General features: G+C 45.0%; 1 protein-coding gene across 1 annotated transcript; it reads right to left on the reverse strand.

Moving 5' to 3' along the window:
- Positions 1-439: 439 nt before the first annotated feature.
- LOC147331633 (growth/differentiation factor 5-like) lies at positions 440-9,283 on the reverse strand. Its single transcript, XM_086294397.1, has 2 exons — positions 8,433-9,283; positions 440-2,271 (listed from the first exon to the last, which is right to left on the reverse strand). Exons 1-2 carry the CDS (start codon positions 8,914-8,916, stop codon positions 1,322-1,324), a joined length of 1,434 nt encoding a protein of 477 aa, XP_086150523.1. The 5' UTR covers positions 8,917-9,283; the 3' UTR covers positions 440-1,321.
- Between the last annotated feature and the right edge of the window lie 10,808 nt (positions 9,284-20,091).

A 20,091-nucleotide genomic window follows, 5' to 3' on the forward strand; every position in this document is an offset into this window, starting at 1 on the left:
TCCTGAGTTTTGACAGTTAGCACCTATGATAGCCCCTCTGGGGTTTAAAAAGATGCTGCTTTAAAGCAGAAACGAAGATGTTTACAGCGTGCTACAGAAATAATTTTGGTAACTGAAGTCCCTGAACTGGATCTTTGGACCAGTTTGTGCTGTTAGTCAGTTTTGGAGTAAGGTACATGTCGGAGTGATGCAATTATCTCTGTGGTTAGCCAGATCGTCTGAGACGTCTGTGCTCCAGTTTTATCTGATCTTATCTTATTTTATGGGGCTTAGTGCTAACTTACAGATATATGTACAATTTATTAATGCAGCTGATAATTCACAGCCAGCTCCGGCTCCAGAGGAAAAATGCTGACACTGAGATTTCAAAATGTGGAGTTCACAGCCCAGTGGGTTACATCACAGAGGCTTCGACCATCTTTTATATGTAGTCACCCAGATGATGAATTCAGCGCCTGCAAATCTACTTGCAGAGTCTATAATAAAGAGATGGAGCTGGAAATGAGCAGAACAGGTCCCCTTTAATAGGCACAAAGTTAAAAAACCTAACTCCTGGTAATTTTAACTAGACCTTTGCAACAGTTTATCAAGCCAGCCAAGTAAAACACTCATGTTCCACATCAAACAGTCATTTCTGGGTTAAATTGTAAATTTGGCAGCTGTAAATCTCACAAATTCCTCCGATAGTTTAGTCTGCAGATCCTCGAGGGGGTGGGGGGCAGAGGTTTTCACTGATAGGAGTTTGGAGCTCAGTCAATTAGACATTTTTTTATTGAACACGAGTTTATGCAGCTTTCCCAAATTTGGAGCAGGTCAGATGAGCACTTCATCCCTGGCTCGTATTTATACATCAGAAATTCTTGACATGCTTTACAAAAAGGTCTTGGATAAGGCATACAAATGACTTCATCAGATAAGTGCTGGAAAAGAGCATTTTTAAGTATAACACTTCATTTTTCCAAAGCATTTTAAACTCTTTACAACAATCAGCAACTTGATACAAATCTAAGAAGAAGGAAAAAGTCCGTACGAAACAGTCCAAACGAGTCTTTCTTCATCGGGTCGTGTTTCCATTATTTGGATTGTATTGGATGCATATTGCTCATCACTACCAACATCAACATTACACAGTGAGTGGGCGTTTCAGAGCATCACCTCCGTGAGTTTATCTTCATCTGTTTAGTCTTAAATAGTCTCTGGTATGCATTCTTGTAAGCCCACTTGAGTGTGAGGAGTAATGTGCGTTGCATAGCAGTGAGCCTGAAATACCAACTCCAGTTTTAGCTTTGAATATAATATTGAAAAGTCTTTGCTGTGTCTGCTACCTGCACCCGCACGACTCCACCACCATGTCCTCGTATTGCTTGTAGACGACGTTATTGGCCGAGTCGATGTAGAGGATGCTGATCGGGCTGAGCCGTGTCGGGACGCAGCAAGTGGGCGGCGTTGACTCCGGGTCCATGGAGTTAATCAGGGTTTGTATGATAGCGTGGTTGGTCGGCTCCAGGTGTGAGCGGATGGGAAAATCGCAGGCGCCATCGCAGTGATAGGCGTCGTACTCCAGCGGCGCGATGATCCAGTCGTCCCAGCCCATCTCCTTGAAGTTGACGTGGAGCCGTCTCCGGTGGCAGCGCAGCCTGGCCTTCACTGTCTGGTGCTGGGATATGGACTGTGGCAGGGACTGCTGCACGGGTTTTTTGACTCCCCTCGCAGCAGGTGCCCGTCTCATCCGTCGCTGGGTGAACAGGTACTCGTAGACTGTTTTGTTGTCGTGGCCGGACCGCGCTTTGATCTCTTTGTAAAAAAGGTCACGCTTCTTGCTTTTCCCAAATGCTAAGAAGAAGGCTTTTTCCTTGTTGGTCCTGCCGTGTCGAGCGAATCCCAGAGCGCGAAGGTCCATGGGGCGACCGCCTCCGTGCTCCAGCGCTTCCAGTTCAAAGCACAGCTCCTGGGAATGCTGGCCTTTCTGGGTTTTGAAGCCCCTGAACACCTTCCAAACGTCAAACACTTCCCATGTGCTGCTGAACAGATCCTCTACGGCCTTCATCTGGACAAGAAGGGCCTTTTGTTTGCCTGAAGCGCAGGTGTGCAGCCTTAGGAGCGGTGACGGGACTCCTCCTCCTTCTCCTCCTCTGTAGCCTATCAAGACTCTGCGAGGGTCAGGCAGGCGCTTCCTCAGGATGTGTAGCTCGGCCCCCAGGAGCCCATCCCGTTCCAGAGAGCTGATGTTGAAAAGATACCTCTGCCGTCGCAGCTGGGGCCCACGTTCATCTGTGATTAGAAACGAAAGGGCAGGTAAATATTCACCGACAGGCAAAAAGAAAAATAGTGTAACAAACTTTTCTAACACAACACAGCAAGTAAGGACTGTTGAGTAAATGAATGAATCTGTAATGTGAGCCCCAGAGAGCCATCAGCTGATGGCCACCTGTCAGGTCATAAAGGATGGACTCCTGCATATAGGTCATGAAATACACTGACAGGTCCATACACTTCCATAACTGACTCTTTCTTTCTTTTTTAACTAAATCTTTTACGAGATCTCCCTACTTGAAATCTTCATTGAACCCATTTTAATAATCCAGATATTGTCTGATCTCAGATTTTGAAATATAAAGAAATACTGTACTTTCCTTCAGTGCTGCTCCCCATCACAGACTATAGACTTTTATTCATGACCCTTTTTATCATCACAATCTTGGTATTGAGCTGTGGGTCTGACTGTGAAACCAAGTGATGCTGAAGACTCACTGGACAGGGATTTGTGATTGGCATGTATTTAGCCGAGCTGGAGCCTAACCTGGATAAACATCCTTTCTCTTAGAATGACCATAATGTAGAAAATAAGTGTGCTCTTCTGCATTGGCTCTGCTGTTATTCTTTTATACTGTTGACATTTTCCCTCCAGGTAAAAATGGACCTAATAGTTTTTCTGGATCTTGTCTGTTTTATAAAAACATTACTATTGTTTAGATTTTTATTACCCTTTAAAAAAGGAAAGAACAGCATTCTTGACTTTATTTTGGGATTTCTTTTATTTTTGAAGACATCTCAGACTAAAACATCGTAATAGCTGCCAAGAGCGAAAATGTGAAGTGAACTACAGTTCCTCAAATATCCATTGATTCAAAGGTTTATCAATAACATCAAATGGTAAAATGTCCAACTTAACAACAAATATTTTTATATCCTGTTACAATTCAATTGGTTTTGGTTTCCATTTGCTTCCACTTATCCTTTTCAGGGTCGCGGGGGCGCTGGAGCCTATCCCAGCTGTCACCCTGGACAGGTCGCCAGTCTGTCACAGGGCTAACACACAGAGACTGACAACCATTCGCACTCACAAGTCAGACTCTTGCTTCTTTTTGTTCAACGGGCCAGTGTTTGAAATCTTGGTGTAATATTTATTTTATTCTGGGCTTCAACTTGCTCTCATTCCTGTTTCTTTCATTTCAGACACATTTCTAAATTGCAACATATGGTTTCCTCTGCTGACCTGGAAAAACACATTCCTGCATTTGTGTCATCGTGTTTAGATTAATCCCCGTTTACTATCTTGGGCAAAGCATCTCTTTGCAGTACGAAATGGCTCCAAATAGATTTTAGGATTGGTTTTACAATGTTTGTATTAGCATTTAGCACTAAACAGCTAGGCATATGTAGCTTCTTACAAAATACACCATCTTTGTTCACAGGCTCTCTGAAACAACCTAACCAATAGATTTTACATATTTAATGATGTTACTCAGACTGTATGGATGTAATGTAGCAATACAGACACCTGTTAATTAGTGCTATAGATGCAGTTTGCTAACAAAGGGCTACCAACAGCTGGCAACTGAGCTCTCTACCTTCTGGTCCAAATATGGTAACTCGTTGCTTTAAATAAATAAATCAATAAAAACATGGTGGTAGCCAAAATGTAAATGTTGAAGCTTCAAACCACAGATGCAAAAACTGGTGAATGAAGTCAGTTGCCATATCTACAATAAACTACTGCAGGCATTATGAAGGAAATCGACATAAATAATAAGAATGAGCATCCAAAGACTCGTGTTTAGAGTAACACTTTATGGTTTACTTTATATTAATTGTCCTGAAATTAAAGTAATGTCCTCACGGGTAAGTGAAAAGCTTTAAGTCCCCATAACATATGTAAAGCAAGTATACACACTCATGCTATGTGCACAGCATCAGAAAGCATGAACTGAATGGTGTAGATGGTTTTCTGTTGTTGTCAGTGAGGGAAACTGTAAACTTCCCTATCCAATGAAACCCAGCAGATACATGTGTTTTAAATTCTCTGTGAGGACCCAGGTCGGCTAATATATTCCCATGATCTGAGCCTAATTTATCCCTGATCAACCCTGAACCCTGAAACGAATTCTGAACCTTCAAACAGACCTCTGAACTACTGTCCTCATGTTCCACACATGTCCTCACTTCAAAGGTCAGAGAAATCACTCCGGTCCTCGCAAAGTTAGCTGTGCATATGCACATAAACTGCTTACATGTTCTCACAGCACCCCCTCCTGCTGTCCAGGACTTTATCATGCATTGAAAAGTACATTAGAACCAGGCCGGGAGACCGCAACGCTCTGTAAACAGGCCTGTTATTGTGGACCTGCAGCTATTCACAGCAGACAGACAGCAAACACACACACACACTCCTCTTTGGACAGTCTGATTAAAGCTGAGAGGAATTTGGTTTCACAAACTCTCACGCACTTGTAAATCAGCGAGGATAAATAATGTTGGAGGGATGCAGAGCTCTCAGGTGTGGTCTTTATCACTTCAGAACGCTCAGAAAATCAGTCTTTCAGGAGCGGCTTGGAACAGATTATTGTGTATGTAAATGCAGAACACACAAGATTAAATGTTTGGCTTCTTAACTCTGACTTCATCCCTCTACTAACAGCTTTCAGGATGTCCAGTGGGGGCGGGGCTTTAAAATAGCTGACAGAAGGGCAGCGAGCAGCAGCAGAGCTCTCAGGTGAGATGTCTGGCTTTGGCCCTTTGTCATCCAGTGAAAACTTATTTATATTACAGGGCTCACTGTGCCAAAACAAGACTATCCAAAATTTACAAGATCAAACCAACCTCCTGAAACCAAACATCTCTGCTTTGCTTCTGAAAGGAGCTTTTTCAAACTCATTTATTTATAACTCAGTAAAATTATAACTGACCAAAATTAAATAAGATTTACATTTCTTTTTGTCACATGAGCAGATATATCGAGGGCATCAAACACGTGGTCCAGGGGCCAAAACTGGTCCAGGAAAGGGTCAGAGTTGGCCGACTGGATGAGTTTATTAAAGCGTGTAAAGTACAGCGTTGTTATGGGTTACTGTTCATGGAGTAGTTTTACTCAGGAGTTAAAAGTTAATGGACAGTTTTATTAAGTGCTGTTATTAAGGGCTTTTAGCCTTTATCTAAGCAGGTGAGTGGAGAGTGGACAGGAACGCAGGGACAGAGCGCAGGGGAAGAGATGCAGCAAATAACCCGGGTGGATTCGACTACTGCAATAGCCTGAAGTATGTGGGTCACCTGCTCAAACAAAGCTCCAAAACACCAAGATTTAGTCAAGAAAGACTCTAAAATTCAAATGTTTTGTGATCTATAAATTGAAAACTCAACATTTCAGGCTGAGCACCACTCCTAAAATTATGAAAGTAATATAACTACAAAAAAACCTACTTTTGTCTGGAAAATGGCGCTCACTTGCACACATGGCTTCAGCTTTTTTAACATGCTGGCCCAGGTGAAGAAGATTTCTCACTCTGGGGGAAAATGACCAAATCACTCCTAATCCCAGGCGGGTCACCAGAGCTGAGACAGAGAGATGGACTATTTAACTATTTGCACCAACTAACCTAACCCCACTAACTACACTTTGGGTGGTGGGAGGAAGCCAGAGTGAACTCACAGAGACACAGTGACAACATGCAAACGTCACACAGAAAGGCCCGATGGTGGAGTCGAAACCAGGTGTTCCTACCGAACTTTTAGTCGACTAATCAGGGTTTTAGCTGCTGTGCTTCACACACAGCATCATTGGAGGCCCCAGAGCAACGCCTTGCTCTAGGGCCCCTCAGGAGGTAGGTTCAGCCTTGCATGTGGCAGGAAGAAAGAAAGAAGGAGCGGCAGCAGTAACGGAGGAATAAAGGCAGAAAAAAGGAAGCGAGTAAGAGTGAATGAAAGGATAGAAGGTAAATAACGAGCGTCGGGGTGATCAGTTCCTCGTCTCAGCATGTGGACGAAGTCAGCAGCGAGTCGCTGAACAAATAAAGGCCACATTAAAAGTACATTAAGTGGTGGAAATGTAAACCTTCAGCAGCAGCAGGAACATGAAACTGCGCTCATTTAAAGACGCTTCTAAAACTGTTTTACATCGTAAAGACAACATGACACGGAGGGCTGTGAGCACTGTTTATTTACCCTCACGAGGCCGTATATATCACTGAGAGCCGACCAGATGTTAGAAACACACGGCAGCACACACACACAGACTCACAACTGCAAAGGAATAAATATACATAAATATGTGCATACATGTGCACAGACATGTTCCAGACGTTAAAACTGCTGAAAGTTTGACAGCAAACACAAATTATTCCTCTGCTACACTACCTGCTGTTACCAGACTAATTAGTTATTGGTCATTAGAAAAATGCTTATTAGAATGCATTTCTAATTTCATACATGTAAACTCACTCCCTTGGTCCCCACTGTTTGGTTTTCTCCCACCAAAGTACCAGATATAGACAAACATAGCTGCCATCACAGCTTGTAACCCCCTCCTGGCTGGTTACAATAAAGCCCATAAGCCCCGCCCACCGTACGCTTGCAGAGGTGACCCGAGCCAAACTGAAGCCAATCTGAGAGAGCCATTCCACTTCCTGTCAATCTCAAACTGGCTGAAATTCAAGTGTGCAGCGGAGGGTGCCCGTGAGAAAGTCCTCAATAAACAGGAGTGAAAGGAGCTAAATAATTATTTCCAGCTGTTTGTAGAAAAAAAAGCCCAAGTTTTATTTTAGTTTTCACAAATCCAGCATCGATGATGTATGCGGCCTAAATTAAATCTACACTGGTGTCCTTTAGGGTTTTTTACACTGCAATTTTACAGCTGAAAATGAAACATATCTATTGGCTCAGCCGGTTCTGTCAGAAAAATCCCAGAAGTGCACCCTCCATGAACCTGGAAGTCCAGAGAGTGGGATCTTTTTTTTAAAAAAGGTGTATGTGTAAAGATTAAAAGCTGTAATCTGGTTTGATGAAAGTAGTTGTGATACACCTGCAGGCCTCTGTTTATAACTGAAAATCAAACACTTTCACATTTCTGTGTTCAAATGCAGTTTAAAACCTTCCAAAATTAAATGAAGGCATCATCTCTGTTTCTGCTAGAGATCAACTTCCTTCAAATTCAAGCCAAGCTGTCTTTTTCTTGTAATACCAGTTTGCACCACAAGGTGGTTTAATGAGTCAGTGTCAGCTTTTACATAAACATACATACATAAAGGAAGACTGAAAGAAAAATAGAATAGTGCTTCTGATTGGCTACGCCTCTCAAAAAACAGATTAAACAGCAGGTGGGTGTGGCTTCTGTGATGGGAGGACCATATAAGGATATCTAATCTTACTGACATCACACAGATCCAAATCTAGAAAAAAAATATCTAAAACTGAGAGTTCAGAGTAGCCTTAGCTTTTGGATGACTGACCTCAGTATTTAAAACATCACATGACTGCGTACTGCTGGAAGAGGAGAAAAACTAAAAGGAGAAAATTACGTCCACTTGAACTTCTCGGCTAAATCACATCCTCTGTTAGCTCTGGATGGAGCTTTTTCTTTAAGCTAAGCTAATTGGCTGTCAGAAAGGGAATCTGACGCCCAGTTTGTTGAACGCTCCTTCTCATCATACTCCACTCACTGCTGACCTCCTGATTTTAACGCCACAATCCTCAGCCTGTGCCCTCAGCACCACCCTCATCTGGTGCCCCCCACACTGGTCTCCAGTCCCTTAAAGCAGCTCTCATTCTGTGGCACCTGAAGTTCCAGTGACATCCTTTTTATACTCCCCATTTTTTAATTGTTAATGAATTGTGGATGTGAGGTCTGGACTTGTTGTGGATTCTAAAGTGAGACTTTAAAAGCAGCTAACAGCCACTCTGCTCATCCTCTGGCTCCTCAGATCTCCTCTAACCTCCTGCTCCAGCTGCTTTTTTAATCCCCCAGAGTACCAGGGGCACAAACGCATCATGAAGTAGCTGTCCTGCTGCCCCCACAGCGTGGACCCCCACCCACCCATCACAGCTCAGCTGGGTGTGTGTCTGCCACCATCCCTGCACTAACAGCGTGTCACTGTGTTTCTTTCATGGGACTGAAAAGTGACGTGGGAGCACGCAGAGAGGCTCGTGGGTGATGCGGTTACCTTGCCCTTTATCCACGAAGCTCGTGATGGTGTTGGCCAGGCCGGCCTCGTGCAGCGCGCTGCCGTTGACGTCACCGCTGGAGAGAGACCAGTACAGCGCGAGCATGTAGTCGTGCGGCGTCACGAGCGGCTGTTTGTGGCTCGCGGCCCCCCGCTGCGCCGCCGGAGCCGGCGCACTATGGGCTCTCTGCGGGGACGCGGTGCGCGCGGCCGCAACTTTTCCCAAACTTCTCCCCGATGAACCTCCACCTCCTCCACCCGCTCGTGCATGTGCGTTAATGGCAACGGGAGCGTGCGCCTTATCGTGCGCATCCCCGCCGAGGAGCCGGGAGCGCACGGGATCCGTGCGCCCTGAGCTGGTCGCCCTGGTCGCCTCTCCTCTGATTACCGGCGGACCTGCGCGGACACGCGCCGTGGGGCCGGGATGCAGGTGAACCAGGGTCCAGCAGCTGAGCAGCAGAGACAGACGCGTCACAGCTTTCATCCTAAAGCGCGTTCGCCTCCCGCCAGGCTGTCATCGTAGCGAAGTGCAGTGAGATCACAAGGAAGCTGAAGTGGCAAAGAGCAGTAAATCCGAGTGGGTCATCCTCACGAGAAATGCACAAAAGCTGCTGCCCCCGCCTGAAACTCGCCAGAGACACGTGCCAGGCGGTGAAAGCAGAGACTGTAACGGACGTCTACAAGCAGAAGAAACAAATCCCGCACAGCTTTATTGTCCCACGCGTCATGTGTGAGGAGCATAGTGCTGGAGAGATGTACCCGGCACAGCAGAACGCAAAGCCCGGGCTGAGAGGCGCATAAACACTCCGCGGAACTGTTGGAAGTCTTGTAAGAAACTTCTTTAAATCCCCCTTTTTTTCTCTCAGAGGGAAGAATGGCGTAATGCCGCAGCCCTCCCTCCCTCTCTCTCCCTCTCTCTCTCCAGAGTTTGAACTCCGTCCAGTGAAAATATTTCACTCACACACCAACCTGCAGGTGCTCGAAGAACTCCTCCAGCGAACCTGAGCGCAGGAATTGGAAACGGAATTCCAGAAAACTGGTTTAATTACCGCGTGATGTCATGCTGCCCAAACTCATTTAACAGCGATATTTCTCCTCAAATCTTCCTCCCTCTTTTCCACCAATGACTCACTGAAGCTGCAACACGGAAAGGACCCCCCCCCCCCCCCCCCCCCCCACGCACACACATACACGCGCGCACACACACAGGAGGGTAATGAAAAAGTTCACATCACTGAAAAGAGCCAGAAAGCGCAGAAATAAAAATCTCCACTCATCGGTTTGATCTGTGTTGTGTTTCTCAGCAGTACAGATTATGACACTTTTCTGTTTTGTGTCTCTTTGTTCTCATTAACAGATATTTTTATCGCTCAGCAGCATCTCTGGATGATTCTTTGCTTCACAGTTTTTATAAAGGTAAAAAAAAATCCAACCTTCTAAACTGAAATCTGTGACATCATTGTTGGTACATCCACCTTTCACGTTTTCAGTCGTCAGCACTGTGAGCTGCCATCCTGTCCCACTGCATACTCAGGTATCGATGCAAAACACGAAACACTTGCTTCTCATAAACCTGCTTTAAAAAGCCTTTATTCTGTCTTCCAGCAGCCACAGTCACTACTTTCACCTGTCATCTGTCAGCATCTCACACTTGTTTAGAAGACATGAAAGAAGAGTGAGACACGGGATGAAGAACAATGACATCAAATTTATTTAAACTAACATGAACAAAAACCACCACCAGTGAGGCTGTGTGCTGGTGGAGTCATGTGGAAGAAGAGCTTCAGAAGTCTGGTGACTCCACGGTCTGCTCCATCCACCATCACCCACTGCACTGTGGCAATAGACCACACAGACAAGACTATACAGACTATACAAGCAAGCAAACCATCACAAAAGCTTGTGTTGGTGTTACCTATCCCAGCATGCCCTGCACCACCACAGCAACCAGCGGAAGGAGTTTCCGGGTAGAGAAAAGAGACCACATGTTTGTCACCATGTCATCAGCCAGCCTTCATGACTGTACCGGTAATTGTTTTACTGTCATTATCCTCTCCGTGTTTTATCAGAGCTTTCCCCACCAGGAGGCAGCGTTTTCACAGCGTGCTGGAATATCTTCAGACTTCTTCTAACTCAACTTCAGCTGATATCTTCTCACAACATGACATAAACGTTATTTATTCTCCTTCTTTTCATAGCAGACGGTGACTTTGGGAGGTTTAAAGCTATTATAAGTACAGAAATTTAAAACGAGTTCCTTCAACATAACAGATGTCCAGGCTGTGTGGACCACCACTGATGGGACAGTGGAGGGGATTAACCTGTGCCGAGGACATTGCTGAGACACCACTTTGTGCACTATGTCCACTTCCGCTGTGCCGAGCTTTGTGGCTGTCATGTTTACCAGAATGGGCCTTTAGGTCACTGCAGGACTTCCTGGGAATTTTGGCATACTGACTAGTGTGATCCTGGAATAATTAATAGCATACTGGTATCTGAAGTCCCTGCTAATGTCACAAATGCCTTTCTGTTGTGTCCCCTGGTGTGCAGTGCTTTAGCTTATACGTTAAGTATTTTGCATAATTATAACTGTACCTAAATCTTAAGAATTGGCCTCAGGCAAATGCTTTGCCTGAATATTAGTAAATATGTCGTTTTGGGCCACAGTTAGTACCTGTCATGCTTTTAGCTTGACTGGTGTTGTGGGGATTTGTTTTTCTGTTTGCCTCTTGTACACCGTTAAACTCACTTTGTGTATTTTTTCTCCATCTATTTCTGTCAGTAGTCTACACAGCCATCAACGACTGTACGGCATTACAGTTTTAATGTATTACATCTATTTAATTTTACTATATTATCCTGTTTAAATTACAGTTGACACACTTGTGGGTCTCATATTTGACTGTTTACATTATTAAACATTAAAAGATTATAAAACCTGGAGTTTTCACACATCCATGTTGACAGTGTTTTGGTCTGCTTCTCTTCTCGGGGGACGAGGCGGTCGGTTCTGATTCTAACACTGTTTGCCAGTTTAATTTATGATGCCACGAGCAGCTCCAGCTCGGTGCCATAAATTTAGTTTCGACCAAGCTCAGGGAATAATTAGCAGCCAGGGTTCAGACCCGGAGCTCCCGGCAGTGGAGCTGGTCTCTGGTGGTTTGTAACTGGAGCTGGTTCTGGTTCTGGTGCCGTGTTTGTCTTTCCCTCTCTTTATTCTCTCTGACCTCAGCTGCTTTTCTGCCCCCCTCAGTCTCTGTGTGCGCTGATCATTGACCATGACAGATGGACAGGAGTGATCGGATGATGCTGTCGAGGATCGCACATAAACTCAAAGTTGTTGGGATCGGCTCGACTGGATGTGACCGGTAACAGACTGCGCTGTTGCACATTCAGACCTGACTCCAGGTGACAGCGCCTTAAAAACACATCACAACTGAACGTCATTAATTGCTGACCAGTGTGTTTTTACGGCATACGGTGAAGCACATGAGGCGACTGATTTGGTGCTAAGAGAATAAAATTGAACTGAACTGAATGAATGTTACAACAGTGTGTGAAGGAGCTGCAGTAATGGTTTCCTGTGTGACTTTATGGGTCGTTCATGTCGTTGTGGTAATATTTCGACCCACACTTCTTCACAGTTCATTGAGGTTTGTGTGGATTCATTTGTGCACATCTCGCAGCATTTCTGTCTGGTTGAGGTCTGGGCTTTGACTCGACCGTTGCAGCAGCTTAATTCTTTTAATTTTCAGCCTTTCTGTTGGAGATTTGCTTCTGCGCTCAGGATCATCGTCCTGTTGTTGACCCAGTTTGGTCTGAGCTTTAGCTGCCAGACAGACGACTTCACATTTGACTCTAGAATACTTTGGTTTACAGAGGAGTTCACGGTCAACTCGATAACTGCAAGCTGCCCACGTCCTGTGGCTGCAAAATGAGCCCGCATCATCAGCCCTCCGCTGCTGAGCTGACAGTTGGTCTGAGGTATTTGTGCTGACATGCTGCGTTTTGGTTTGTCCAACTGTGCTGCTGTCCACGATGGGCAAAAACCTCCACTTTGTTCTCTCCTGTCCGCAAGACATCGTTCCAGACGTCTTGCGGTTCGTTCGGATGCAGCCAAACTTGTTCTTTACAGACAGAAGAGGCCACGAGGCTTCCAAATAAGCCACACTTACTCAGTCTTTATCTAATTGTGCTCTCAAAAAGTTTAACATGCTAACTGAGGCCTGTAGAGCATTTTTGGTTGTTTGTAGTTTCTTTGAGCGTTGCACAGTCTGGCCGAGACGTGCTGCAGACCAGAAAACTGCCAAAACCTCGGCTTTGATGGAGGTGCTGACACTCAGTGATGATCAGTTAATCAAGTGCATTTGATCAGCAGCGCCTGGCTGTTACTTGAATCCCAGTGGAAGCAGTAAAAGTGGACCTCACTCATGCGTCTGCATTTCTGATATGTAAACCTTAGAAATGAACGGGGTGTACTTTCTTTCTCCAGGACTGTATGTGTGCACGTCTGCAGCTCTCTCACTCTCTGAGAGGAATTCCTGCACCGTGTTTACTCCGGTGCTACATACGCTTTCAGGAAGGCGTTCTGCTGTGATTGAATGTGGTACAGAAATAATCCCGATGGACACCGCGGGGGTGTGAACACTTTTTATAGCCTGTGTATATTTGAGGGCACTTCCTGTATCGGAGGAATCGTGGGTGTGCGTTTGAGCGTGAAATGTAAACAGATCCCCCGGACCTCGGATCCCTGCTCTGGACCCACCGGTCTCGCTTCAGAAAACGTTGAGCGCAGCAGATTGGGACACAGTTTGGAGAAAATGTGGTTTTCCTTTGGCAGGTCTGGCTCGTGTGGCATGCAGGACGCGGGGAACATTTCATTCTGAAAGATAAGTTGTTGACATTTCTGAGTCTGAGACATGCAACGAGGATCCCAGGCCAGAGCCAAAACCAAGGACATCAAGTGCACATGGAGTCTGATTCGAGCCAACTGACAAACAACCGTTTCCAGTACGCGGAGCTGCTCCGAGGCGAAGAGCTGCCTCGCTGCTTTTTATTCTGGCGAATGTCAAAGACACAGCGAGGGATTTATCCTGACGCTCATATCAACAGTCTGTCATAAGTTATGATTTTATAACAAACTGCAAGCGTTTGGAGTCGGTGAGCATCACACCCTGGGACTCCATCAGCTCCAGACCAACAGGCCAAAGGACGGGACTGCTCCAACTGTCAGTAAATATATCAGCGTGTTCCCGAAGTCCTCGCTCAGGTCGCCCTCACATCATATCATAGGTCCTGTAATTATCAGTCTAGTTCTTTCTCTGCAGGATCCTTCAGATCATCTACAAAAGTTTACCCCTTCAAAGTCGGATGAAGCTCCAACAGTGGTAAAGGTTTGAATGGTTCCACCCCTTCACGGCCTTTCTGACTCAGCTCGGTCTTTTCCAGTATTCGGCACCGCAGACATCCATGTGAAATTTTCTGGGCTAAAATTCACAGTTTGGATCTGATTAAAAATACAGCCAAAAGAATTTCACACTGCTCCAAGTGTCACAGTCTGAGGCCAAGATCTGCTTTTGTTCAGCACGACTTTCTCCGTAACCAGCTGCATCGCGGGACACGTTTAATGTGACGTGAAGGAGCAGAAACAAGCATCGATACTCCGGATGTTTGATCTTTTTTCTGACCATTCGCTGGAAAACACTTCAAAGAGTGCATTCTGGGTAAACTTTCAAGGTTCACATTACCAAAACACGTTACAGCGCACGAAGAGGCTCCTGTTACGTCATACCCAGCAGTTTTAATTAGCTGCACTGCAGCTGCAGTAATATAGCCGATGTGGACAATGATTATTATATTGTTGTCTGGCAAAAAAAATCCTTTTTCACCTTTGATGGTGCGAAAAAAGCTGCCGTGACGTGAAACATGTAAAAGTGTGACTCAGTGTTTCGTTCAAAAGCTTGTGTGTCAGAAAAGTTTCATCACATGAAGACAAATTCTTTTAGGGCTTCATTATATAAGCAAAAGATCAGCTGTTTCCAAGAAGGTCAGGCGGGAACGGATGTGACTGATTTTACATGAAAGGACGCTCAAGCAACAATCGGGAGCTTCTTAACCAGCCAGGGATGCTGTGGGCTAGAGGTCAAAAGGTCACTAAGGTCACTACATCCTCTGCACTTTCCTATATCCAGCGGACAGGTTTCTCAGCCAGTCGGAGCCCCTGACAAGGCGATATCTGACCATTAAAACATTTTGATTTAAGTATTTTTAAGATTTTTTGGATCATTTTCATTCATGGATGCCTCAAAGAATCTCAGGAAGTCATGAGAAGAGCAGAATGATATTGTTCATTCATTTTTTGTTATTACTGTTAACATCTACAAGCATTAACTAAATCAGATAATCTGCAGATAAGGCTTCTTTACCCCGAGCTGCTGGTTCCTCCTGATGTGCAGCTCTTTAAAATCATCAGTAAAACTGAACTTACAGCAAAAACTTCTAATATCTGCTTCGATTAGAAGGAAGCTCGTTAACCAGCGTTTCTATTGGTGTTCTGGGGACTGTAAAAATGCATATCATGTTTTACTCAAGACCTGAAACCAGCGACTGAACCATAAACTCCCCAGGAAAAGGCTTTAGTGAGGTCCAGTGTTGGGACTAACGTGTTATTTAGTAACGTGTTACAGTAACTAGGTTATTATTGTGGTAACGAGCACGGTAACTAGTTATTATGCCAAAATCAGGAACAGGTTTATCGTTACTGGGATTTAGATAGGCTCGTTATTCGTTACTTCGTGCGTTGCATTCGCTTACCTCGGAAATCGGAACACGGACCTGGGAATGATGTCACACTCGAGTAAACGGCATTCTGGTTAGAGAAGTCGGGAATCCAATATGGCATTGCCCACGAAAACAGTTGTTTTGCTAGCCTACAAAAACAAATTACTTCTAAACACATTTGCAGCTCATCTGCAGTCTGGAGTTACCTACATCTTCCTACTCGGAAGGCAGAATTTCCAAGATCCGAGTACAATCGAAAGCACCACGACTGCAGTTTTCGTGTTGGACATAAAAAGTGCACGTGACGTAGGCTAGCATCATGGCGGCAGTCGACGACGGTCCAGGCGTGGGAGTCCTCTCGTGGAAATGTGCACATTCAGTCAGGGAAGCAACACATTAATAAGAGAATTCTGAGTAAAACCAAAGTTACTTTCCCTAGTAACTAGTTACTTTGAAAGCAACGAGTAATTTGAAGTAACTGAGTTACTTTTGATAGAAGTAACTAGTAATGTAACTAAGTTACTAATTTAAAGTAACTTACCCACCACTGGTGAGCTCAAAGGTCAAGTGAGCAGCAGGGTCCTTTTATCATAGACAACTATTTTGCAACCAGATGTGTCGCCCCCTGCTGGGCATTAGAAAGACTGCACGGTTAAAGTTTCACTGGCTTCTTCAGATTGCTTGACTTTTAAGACCTCAAAGATTTATCAAAGATTAAAAAACAAACATTTCAGCAGACGCGCCAACATATTATTCGCCTCCCCTGTCCTGCTCGTGTTACACACGTGTGGTTTTCCACATTAATATGTAAAGACACATGTCCCATATATCATATTCTGTTCTTAGTACGGCTTCAAATGTCAGAGCAGCGTCACACTGACAGAGAAGATCGCGATGAACGGTTAAAGCGCTGCTGTCTTTGCCACGTGCAGGAACAGGACTAACGCTGTAGGGAGGCGGGTGTGTCGGCTGATATTTGGACAGACAGGGGTGAGTGACACTGCTCCACCACGCAGCCAGACAACGTCTGCCGTGAGGTTAGACCAATAAAACAAAGAGTCAATTTGTCAGCCATCATCGTCCTTCATCACGGCGAGCCGGGCTGGGAGACAGGTCCTGCTGTCACTGACGCTCTGTGGAAACCCGCCGCTCTGTTTATAAAACCATAGGACGAAAAGGTTTGTTTGGATGGAGGGAAATATGGAATATTATGGTTGGACACAGGTGTCGGAGGCCCAACACCCAGCTTTTATTTTATAATTGGAAATATTCGTCACACTGTGCTAATGGAGTTCTGAATGTAAAAATAGATTTAGGTTACACGTGTTCCTCGTCTTTGGGGATGTGCAGACCGATTTTCACTGGAAACTGATTCCCGTTTCAGAGTAAGTTTTGGAATAGTGTCTGCTGGGCAGGCGGGAGGATTTGATTGGAATCTGAACAATTACCATTTCCTGTTATTCAGCAAACTGTCTGCTCTTCCTGTGTTTTAACTCCAGGGCCGTGTCTCGGAGCGGGTGGTACCTGATTCTTCTTCTCCTACTTTCAGCTGTGCCTTTTAGAGGTCTCCACAGTGGATCATCTTCCTCCATCTCCTCCTATCCCAGCATCCTCCTCTGTCACACCAACCCTCTCCTTCACGAACCATGAAGCTCCTCTGAGGTCTTCCTTGTTTCCTCCTGCCTGGCAGCAGGTAAAATACCTGTTGGTGATGTAAAGTGGGCAGGTACTAAATAGGGTCACCTAACCAGCCGGGCGACATTGCTAGATGAAATCAAAAAGACCAAATCATCTGCAAAAGCAGGACAAGATGCTGCCGCAGCTGTGAGTCTGTGACCTCATCTCCTCCCGTGGGAGCAGCAGGTCACAAATAATGCAAAGTGAATGTAAGCAGATTGTGAAAGCAGTTTGGGGAGGACTGAGGGGAAATCTGGGCTGGGGAAAGTTTCTCATCTTGAATCTGGAGATAAAAAACATATTTGCCCTGTTTAGAGCTCCTTTACAGGTTGTTTTGGTGAAATGTCCCTTTAGGGTTCCTGTCCCCGTTTTTCCCTGACTTCAGCCGCACATCATCTGCTCAGCGTTAGCTCTGTGTGTACATCCATGTAAGCCTGTGTTCTCCAGGTGTCACTCTGCTAGACCTCACTTTGATCAGACTGAAACGAGACGGGATTGAACGGTCGGTCTGAGAGGCGCTGCGTGACGGCGACAGGTGGTTAACTTCGGCTCATAAACAGGAAACAGCAGGAAAAGGTTAAACTTATCTGCATGTTATGAATGAAGCAGATCAAAGTACTGCTGAGGCTTCACTTTAAGTCCATTTACTGACAGCGGCTTACATTCGGTGTTGTAAAGATCACTCAAAAGCTGCAGTACCCAAACACATTTCGAGGTACTCTGAGTACTTCCATATGATGCTACTTGATGCTGCGTTTTGCTACATGTGAGGGAGAACGCCTTTGAAATGAAGTCTTTACTTTTTTCTGTTTTCTTCCTGTTCTTCTTTCAGGGTACTTCCTGTTTTATTTTGAAGGTTACGTCCTTGGTTTTCCTTATTTTTACTTCCTGCCTTTGTTGTTTTCCTGCCCTTATTACCATCAGGATGAGTTCACCTGTGCCCTTCAGTCCCAGGTGTGTACTTGGCCTCAGACTTGCTCTGGTTGGCTGCTGAGTCTTTGTAGTTTTTTTCCTCTTATTGTACTGCATGATAGGCTTTGTGTATTTGTTTGTTAAAACTAGGGATTGCAGCACTGGGCAGCAGAAGCACTGCCCAGTACACCCCAGTTAGATGGAGGTAGAGAGGGCCAGAGATGGGCAGTAATCCGATTACTTTTTTCAAGTAACGAGTAAAGTAAGGGATTACTATTGCAAAAACGGTAATTAGATTACCGTTACTTTCCCGTAGGAACTCTGCGTTACTGCGTTACTAAAACCGTGATTTTTTGCGAGAATGTCTCACGACAGTGACGTAAGCGAGTGCGACGTTCGTGACAACAGCTGTGTGCAGATCAACAATGGATCATATATCGAGTGCAGAGAGAGTATGAGCGTGCAGCGTTTAAAGCGTGGAAGTACTGACCTTACTTTGAGTTTGATTCCATAAAAAGTGACAAAAACATGAGTGTCCGCTGTGCGTGGGAAGAAAACTTCTTTTTACAGCGAAAAAACCCCTAAACTTCCAACAAGCACCGAGTAGCTACGACGTAATGGGAAACTCACAGAGAAACTCGCGGATCCTTCCACTGACCGCGGAACACCTGCACCAGGGTAAACCTCCGCCTACCCCACTCCTGCTTTACAGGTGAAAATAGAGCAACAGGACCGCTGAGTCTTTGACTTTATTTATTTTCTGCTGTGTTTTACTTGCATCTATTTGAAAGACTGAGTGTAAACACACAAAATATTTTATTTTATGTGCTGGAATGTGCAGAAAATAGCTTTAAATGTTAAACTAATTTCTTCCAGTCAGAGAATGTTGCAGATAATTAAATTTTTGCTTGATACACAAAGTTAAAAGATTAAAACTAATAAAACAAGTTTTAAAAAGAGACTTTTCCATCTGATTACATTTTGTATGATGGATTATGTAGAAAAAGTAGAATTGGGCTGAAAGATCTATCGCTTTATCACCTCTTCAGGTTGTAAATCGTGTTTTTAAAAAGTAACTAAGTAATTAATTACTTTTGAAAATAAGTAATCAGTAAAGTAACGGGATTACTTTTTGGGGGAAGTAATCAGTAATTAGTTACTGATTACTTTTTTCAAGTAACTTGACCAACACTGGAGAGGGCAAGGACCTTAAAAGTTCTCAGGACACGCATCAGCCCTCACCTGGTCTCGACGTTCACAGGGACGGCTGAGGAAACGTGGACCTCCTACAGATGTACAGCTGAGAGCGTCTCTCATCCAGTCTGAGCGTAGCCTGAAAGCTGGTGTGTTCAGGAAGCATCCACTGAAAAACTGCATGGTTCACCCCAGCAGCAGCCTTCCTGTCACTACAGGACATTTACACCACCCGGGTCATCGGCAGGGCCCACAGCATCACCATTGGCAGCACACACTGCTAGCTCAGCCTGCTCAAAGGAGGCTAACACATAGCACATCAGACTGAGCAGGACAGCTAGCACTACCCTCCTCCCCCTCCATCACTCCTGTGCATCAGTACTTCAGCATTAGTATAATGTTCTGCTGCTCTGCCTCATCTGTGCAGGTCTGCTTACAGTATTTGCAAGAGGCAGAAGTACTCCAGCTTTAAGACACTTTTATTTTGTATGTTAGTTTTTTTTACTTTGCATGTGACAATAAACTGCATCTTCATTTCATTTAACAAAATCAACCAAAACGACGACACGGAGAACTCGAGCACTTTAAAAGCCTTCCTGGCTCCCTGACACACGCTCTGCTCCCACTCCAGAGGTTTCTGGGACTTAAACCCGAACAGGCCACTCTGCTTTCATGTGTGCTGCTCACGTCGGCAGCTCTTCCAGTGCCCCCTTCAGGGCTCGTCCAGGTTTCTGCGAGGAGCAAATTGAGAACATCCTCTCTGTGGCGAGCGAGCAAGTAGTTTACAGGTTGCAGGTGGGCCAAACAATGTGATACGGATCACTGCGAGAGTCTGTTTATTCCTTTCTTCATCGCTCACAGGAAAAGGGAGGCGGAGGCCCGGCTGAGTCAGTGAAGTCCTCGGATAAAGAAGAAGAAAGAGAGAGCGGTAACATGGAAAGTGTGACAGGTCTGGATATGGTGGGTGAACGGTAAAGCTTTCGTGGTGACCCTCGCAGAGAGCACTGAGCTTTCCTGTGGGAAACAAAAGTCAGAGGTAAAAACAAAACGTACAATCAGACGACCACATTTACGTCAGCCTGCGTTGTTGTTCGGG

This window comes from Aulonocara sp. 'chitande type north' Nkhata Bay, linkage group LG5 (genome assembly GCF_057382095.1).
Source record: "Aulonocara sp. 'chitande type north' Nkhata Bay isolate Kocher_YH1m ecotype deep benthic linkage group LG5, A_spYH_male_GT1.1, whole genome shotgun sequence".
NCBI lineage: Eukaryota > Metazoa > Chordata > Actinopteri > Cichliformes > Cichlidae > Aulonocara > Aulonocara sp. 'chitande type north' Nkhata Bay.